This window comes from Tetrahymena thermophila (assembly GCF_000189635.1).
Source record: "Tetrahymena thermophila SB210 genomic scaffold scf_8254822, whole genome shotgun sequence".
Taxonomy (NCBI): domain Eukaryota; phylum Ciliophora; class Oligohymenophorea; order Hymenostomatida; family Tetrahymenidae; genus Tetrahymena; species Tetrahymena thermophila.
Genome location: NW_002476577.1, coordinates 51,270 through 58,877, shown reverse-complemented (window position 1 = coordinate 58,877; position 7,608 = coordinate 51,270). Strand labels below are relative to the sequence as shown.

At 17.6% G+C, this 7,608-nt stretch overlaps 2 protein-coding genes across 2 annotated transcripts in view; both read right to left on the bottom strand. All coding sequences in view use genetic code 6, as the record gives it.

The window, feature by feature from the left end:
- Positions 1 to 684: 684 nt before the first annotated feature.
- Positions 685 to 5,894, bottom strand: TTHERM_000867570 (kinase domain protein; the record flags this gene model as incomplete). The annotated part of the gene is made up of 17 exons (XM_012795291.1): positions 685 to 748; positions 920 to 1,009; positions 1,243 to 1,332; positions 1,739 to 1,828; positions 2,000 to 2,089; positions 2,196 to 2,285; positions 2,417 to 2,506; positions 2,603 to 2,692; positions 2,784 to 2,873; positions 3,591 to 3,680; positions 3,842 to 3,931; positions 4,062 to 4,151; positions 4,307 to 4,396; positions 4,737 to 4,826; positions 4,976 to 5,062; positions 5,290 to 5,379; positions 5,647 to 5,894. 17 exons carry the CDS (start codon positions 5,892 to 5,894, stop codon positions 685 to 687), a joined length of 1,659 nt encoding a protein of 552 aa, XP_012650745.1.
- An 813-nt stretch (positions 5,895 to 6,707) lies between these two features.
- The window catches only part of TTHERM_00867560 (kinase domain protein), a gene marked incomplete at both ends in the record, with an annotated part of 4,517 nt that continues 3,616 nt past the window's right edge, over positions 6,708 to 7,608 (bottom strand). Inside the window, 3 exons of the mRNA XM_971636.3 lie at positions 6,708 to 6,798; positions 6,982 to 7,071; positions 7,131 to 7,220. Of these exons, the coding sequence (XP_976729.3) occupies positions 6,708 to 6,798; positions 6,982 to 7,071; positions 7,131 to 7,220 (271 nt within the window). The remainder of the gene's footprint in view (positions 6,799 to 6,981; positions 7,072 to 7,130; positions 7,221 to 7,608) is intronic.

Genomic DNA, 7,608 nt, shown 5'->3' with positions numbered 1-7,608 from the left:
TTAACAATTTAACATGTTTACCTTAACTAAATGTGAAGATCAATGTGAGATTATAGACAAGAGTTTAAAAACTTTATTTACATATAAACAAAACGAGGTTTAATAGTAAGATGAAATTCAAATAATTACGTTTTAAAGACTGCTGTAAAAGATTTTGTGCTAAATCATTTTTATTTTCAAATATTATCAAAAATCAATTTTTATTTAAGTATTAATTAATTCATATATATTTTTAAAAATAATTGAGCTACCAGTCTAAATTTATTAATTTATTAGATAAAATCAATAGCCTTTTAAAAAAGATTTGATTCAGGTTGGGATGGAATGAAGAGGAAAAATAAAGTACGGTATTGTTATTATTTATTTGAATTAGTTTTCAACTAATTAAAAATTATATCTATCTTTAATAAAGATTAATGAAAATTTTTATAATCAATTTAAAATTATTTATTTAATTTTTAAAAGCTTTATTGAGAACTAATTTTCAAAAAGCTTTAGATTTATAGTAAATTATTTATAAAACTTTATAGTTTAGATATGTAAAAAAAATTTTAATACACCTTATAAATTCTTACAAATTATTTCATAAATTTACAAAAATATGTCTGATATAATTATTTAATTCAAATATGGCTATGATTAAATAATATAATCTTCAATCAAATCATATAAGGATTAGTTTTTTCACTAATCTCTTTATTTTGCAATATTCTTTTCTTAGTTACAGCTTTTGTGCTTTATCTATATCCTTAGAGCTTTTTTAAAAAAAGAATTATATTTCATGACAAAGATTAGTTTAAAGAAGCATAAATAATTTAAAATAAAATTTATGTTTAATAATTATGTTAATAGATAATTTATTTATTTATTTGTTTGCTTTATATAGTAAAAATTATAAAAAAGAACAAAATTTTATTACATTAGCTCAATTATAAATGTTGATAGTCTAGCACAACTGTTTAATTGAAGAGCTAAATATGATGCACAAGAATAGCTAATTTTATTGCGGCTTCAGCATATTAATAATAATATGAAAATTAATTTAAATAAAAAAATGTAAAAATTAAAAAGTAAAATAGTAGAAAATCAGTCAATTAATGTCAATTAATTAATTGATAAGCATGCATATTTCAAATAAATATTGAAGAAAGAGTTCGAACTTATTTTAATTATATATTAAGATCACATAAGGCATACATTAGATATAGATTAATAAATAAAATAACTATTTATTTATTTTACCTTAGCTCTAGTCTCAAAATTGTGAGATGAGTACAATTTGTTAAAGCTAAACCTAAACCTTAAACACCTTCATCACAAATAGAATTTAGTCTTTAAAAATATTAAAATTAAACTAAACTAAAGAAGTCATTTTAAAAATTTTAATTTGATTAGAAAATATTGTTTTTTTTAAATATAATATTTAAATAATTAAAAAATGTGTTTGAAATTTATGTTATTTATATTGTAATAGATAGACCAAGTAGTTTAAAAAAAAAAAAATAGAATGCTGAATAATTCAAAAATTTAACAAAAAATTTAATGATTTATATTTTAAAGAATTAAAAATTTTTATATTTTATATATTCACTATTAAATTGATTTATTTGTTTAATTACAATTTAATTATTAAGATAAATCTCAAAAATTTATAAATTTATATTAAATGGTTTTTTACTTTCATTGAATGATGTATGATAAAATTGTTTAAAAAAATAAATAAATAAAGTATTTTTACATAAAACTGAGAGTCAGTTTTGAAATATTAGTGCATTTTTTTAATCCAGAAGCTAAATCTAATATGCCTTAAGATCCAATTTAATTCTACCTAAATATATTTTTTTAATAAATATGCAAATTAAATTTTTTAAAAAATAATAAGTAATTTAAATTGTAAAAAGTAATAATAAAAAAAATAAATAAATAAATAAAAAATTATTGTTTTTCATTCTTGATTTTCTTGAAAATAACTTGAAGCTAATCAAACATTCATTTTTACTTAAAATAGAGAAGCAAAGTTGAAAGATTGGAACAATTTTCTAAAGCAAGAGCTAAACTTGATAAACCGCTGTTTCCAATTTTATTATATCTATTCATAAAATTATTTAAAATTTTTTAACAAATATTTAAAAAAAATACTTAATAAAAACAAGAATCCTAATTTTATTTAATAATATTTGTATATATTTATTTACCTTAAGTCTAGAAATAAATGTGAGAGAATATTTGCCTTTTTAAAAGCAAAACTTAATCCTTCCATGCTTTTATCTCCAATTTTCTGATGACTATTAAAAAATTATTTATTGATTTTTATTTAAAATCAAATTAAAATATTTATATCAAAAAAAATACAAAATAAATAAATAAATATCTCTCTCAAATTTATCAAATTTAATAAAAATAGAAAATATTTTACCTAAGTTCAAGAGATAAGCTAGATAAATTGGTTAAATTTTATAAAGTAAAACCTAAGCTTGATGTACTTTCTTCTTCAATTTAATTAAATCTTAAATAATGTTAATATAAATATTAAAAAAGTAGAAAAAATATTTCAAATAAAAAGAAATGTGAATATTAATTTAAAAAATGAAAATATCTTTACTGTAAATTAAGTTTCAAAGTTGAGAGATTATTAAATTTTGATAGATTTTAGCTAAGATTTTAAAGTCCAAATGATGCAATACTACTTTCACTTAAATTAAAAGTGTTTAGTAAATAAATTAATAGTCTTTAAATAATCATTATCAATCAATAAATATCTCAAAATAAATTAATATTTTTACCAACAATTCAGTTATAAGCTAGACAGATTCTTATTGCTTTCTAAACTAGAAGTTATGCACTCTATACCATTTTAGCCAACATCACAATAACTTTTATTTAATTTATAAGAAATATATTTACAAATAAAATAATAAAGTACAAGTGATTAAGCAAAAAAAATATTAATTCAAAATAGATGATTAAATTTTATAGAGCAGCTAATTAATTCATTCTAATTTAGCAGATCAAAAGCTATTCTTTTTGATTTTTGATTTTATTTTTTGGAAAAAATTAAACAAGCATTCTTTAAAAATATTTCCACAAATATAAAAAAATTAATTCGTTTACAAAAATTTTGAAACTAGCTTAAAATGTTTCTATTATTTTACTTCAAAAATTTTAAAATAAATAATCATCTTAATTTTGCTTATTTTTAAATTTTACCAATTAAAAAAAAGCCAAACAAACAAGAGATGTTTATTTATTTTTGCAATTAATTTTTTTTCTCTAGAGCATATTTAAATTCATTTTTATTATTTAAAATAATTTCCTTTTTCTTTTGTTTTTATAATGCTAAACTTACAAAAATAATTTTCAAGCCAGTATAAATTTTGGTGATAATTAATGAAAATTAACAGTAGTATATTTTATTTAAAAACTATTGTTTTAAAAAATCTAGGAAGATTCAAATTGTTGAATGTTCTGTCTGATTAAACTTTGCTATCAATCAAAATTTTATTTTTTATTATATTATCAGAGGATCAGCTTAAATTAGAAGAATTATGGTTTAATTAAATAAATAAGAAAAAGGAATATAAGATTATTACCTGAAAACTAATTCTAAAGTTTTGATATTAACAACTTGTTTCAAAGCTGAACTTAAGATTTTTGCACCTTCTATTCCAATAATATGATTGCTATTAATATTAACAAATTAAAATGTTTATTTAGTTAAATATTAATAAAAAAAGTTATAATAAGTCATTACAAATAGTAAAAAAAGATATTTCGAATATTAGCAGTTAAATAAAAATGCTAAATGAACCAATTAAAATAAATAAATAAATATTTTTTTTACCTAAGATCAAGTGATAAGGATGATATTTTTTTACAATTTGTTAATATTTAGCTTAACTCTAATATGCCATCTTATCCAATTTAGTATCCACTTTTTGTAAATAGAAATAAAACTTATAAATAACATAAAGTAACTATTTAAAATGAAAAAAAAAAATAAATACATACATACATAAATACAATTTAGGAATAATAAAATTGAATAAATATATTTTAATTACTCAAGAATTAGCTATAAATCTTGTATTTCAGTGCAGTTAGATAGATTTAAACCTAATTTTTTTGTTTGTTTCAGAGCAAATAAATTAAAACTATTATTTTGATTAGTTATATTAAGTCTTAAAAATTAATTGATTCATTATTTTATCAATTTGGCAAAAAGAAGAATTTGAAAAATATGTTAGAATAATGAAATTTTATAAATTAAATCTGGATAGAAATTATCATCAAAGCAATTAATTTTTACACTATACTTAGCACTAGAGTAGACAATTTAATGCAGTTTGATATAGCTTTACCTAAAATAGAAGTTCCCTCTTCAGAAATATTGTTATGACTTTTAAGTATTAATAATTATTTATTTGCAAAAAAAACAGTAGTAAGTAGAATGTAAGAATGGTTTTAAAAAGCCATATATTTTCATACTAATTTCAAGTTAAATTTATAATTAATCATATTTATAATAATGAATAAAAACTAATACTCATATATAAATAAAAGGCAACTAACTTAATTTCTTAATCATAAAAATTATATTATAATGATAAAAATTTTTATTGTTAAAAAAGATAGATAGATAGATAGATAGATAGATAGATAGATAGATAGATAGATAGATAGATAGATAAATATAAATTAGAAACCAAATAAAACAAATAAATGAAATAATCTTTTACTTTAAAAAAAGTTTCAAAGTTGTTAGATTGACTTATTTCTCTAAAGCAGAAGCTAAACTTTAAACACCTAATATTCCAAAAGCGTTCTAACTTTTTATTTTTATTGTAAAAATTAGTTGAAGAATATTTTTTTAAAAAATCAATAATCTTAAATAATTCAAATGATAAAAAATTTGATTTGCTAGTTTTAATAATTCATAATTCATTAAAAAGGTTCTTTAATAAAAATGAAATTTTACTTTAGGCTGAGATTCAAAACCGAGAGTTTAGTGAATTATAATAGAGCTAAACATAGGCTTGATACAGATTGGTCATTTAATTGATCACTATTTTTGAAATTAGAGATAGATTTAAATAATTATTAAAAAAATTGAAGAAGTTAAATAAAAAGAAAGAATAAATTAAATAAAAAAAGATAAATAGATTCATAATAATTAAAATAATTAATTAATTAAGTTATCAGATACAAATTTATTTATTTATGTATTTTAGAATTTTTTAATTACAAAAAAAATAACTATAAAACTAAAATAAATTTTGGATATTTGTTTACCTGATTTCAAGACTCAAAGTTTAGAGATTAATGCATTTAGCTAAACCAGAACTTAAATTTTACATGCTCTCAGAGCTAATTTCATTTTTGCTTTTAATTTTAAAATGTTTAAAAAGACAAAAAAAGACTAAAAAAGAAGTTAAAAATAAATAAATAAATAAATAAATAAATAAATAAAATGAAGAAGAAATGAATTATTCTTTTATTAAATTTAAAATATTTTTCCATAATAAAAAATAAAATAAATAAGGAATAAAATAATTAAAATAATAAGCTTATTTCTAAAATAAATTCAAAATTCAGCTAAATTTTTATTTAAAATAAATAATTAATCATAGATATTTTATATTTGTTTACTTCATTTCTAGTTGCAAAGATTAGATATTAATGCATTTAGATAAGGCAGAACTGAAATTTTATATTCCTTCATTATTCATTTATTAATTATTACTATTTATAAGATTTAAAAGTTTTTAAATATTTATTATTTATTTATTGACTAAGATCTTGTAATTAATTTTGTTAACAATTTAATATTTTTACCTTAATTAAATGTGAAGATTAGTGTGAGACTATAGGCAAGAGTTTAAAAACTTTATTTGCATTAAAACAGAAAGTTGTTGAATAGTAATATGATATTTAAATAATTACGTTTTAAAGACTGTTGTAAAAAATTTTGTGCTAAATCATTTTTTATTTTCAAATATTTTCAAAAATAAATTTTTATTTAAGTATTAATTAATTCTTATATATATTTAAAAAGAATTTAGCTAACATTTTAAATTTATTAATTTATTAGATATAATCAATAGTGTTAAAAATTAAAAATTTGTTGTGTTTCCAACATTTTGAAAAGTATTATTTTAAAGCTAGTTTTAAGGTAAATAATGATAAATTAAAGATATTCTATTTTTTAGATGAATTTATTAATTATAAATAAGTAAAATAATTAAAAAGTTATTAATTTTTTTTTTTTATTAAAGTATAATTATGCCTCATTATTCACTATATTTCGATAACAAATCTAAAATTTCACAATTCGTCTTTCAGTCTTTTAAAAAAGATTAAAAGTTGGGATGGGATGGAGAGGAATAATAAATAAAGTTCATTATTGCTATGAATTTAATTTTCAACTAATTAATAATTATTTCTATCATTAAAAAAGAAAGAGTAAAGAAATTTTTATAATCAATTTTAAATTATTTATTTAATTTTAAAAGATTGACTAAGAACTAATTTTCAAAAAGCTTTATATTTATTGTAAATTATTTATAAAAATTTATAGTTTAAATATGTAAAAAGAATTTTAATACATCTTATAAATATTTATGAATTATTCTATAAATATACAAAATTGATCTGATATATTTAGTTAACTCAAATAAGGCTATGATTTAATAAAATAATCTTCAATCAAATCATATAAGGATCATTTTTTTCACTAATCTCTTGATTTTGCAATATTCTTTTCTTAGTTACAAATTTTATTCTTTATCAATATTCCTATCGCTTTTTTAAAAAAGAATTTTTATTTCATAACAAAAATTAATTTAAAAAAACATAAATAATATAAAATAAAAAGTTATGTTTAATAATTATGTTAAGATAATTTAACAAAAAATAAAATTTTATTTATTTTGTTTCTTTGTTTGTTTGTTTGCTTTATATAGTAAAAATTTTTAATTTTATTACACTAGCTCAAATATAAATGTTGATAGTCTAGCACAACTGTTTAATTGAAGAGCTAATTATGATGCAGAAGCATAGCTAATTTTGTTGCAACTTTATTTAAGACATTAATTATAAATGTAAAAATTAATTTAAATAAGAAAATGTTTTACCTTAGCTCTAGTCTCAAAATTGTGAGAGAAATACAATTCGTCAAAGCTAAACCTAAACCTTAAACTCCTTCATCACAAATAGAATTTAATCTTTAAAATTATTAAAATTAATCTAAACTAAATAAATCATATTAAGAAATTTTAATTTGATTAGAAAATAGTGTTCTTTTAAATATAATTTTTTATAAGTTAAAAATTTTTTAATTTATTCGAAATTTATATTATTTATATTAGTAATAGATAGATCAAGTAGTTTGTTTTTTTAAAAAAAATAGAATGCTAAGTAATTCTATAATTTTTAAGATGAATCTCAAAATTTTATAAATTTTGTTTGTTTGTTTGTTTACATTCATTCAATAATATATCAGAAAATTATTTTAATAAATAAATTAATAAAGTATTTATACATAAAACTGAGAGTCAGCTTTGAAATTTTAGTGCATTTTTTTAATCCCTAAGATAAATCTAATATGCCTTA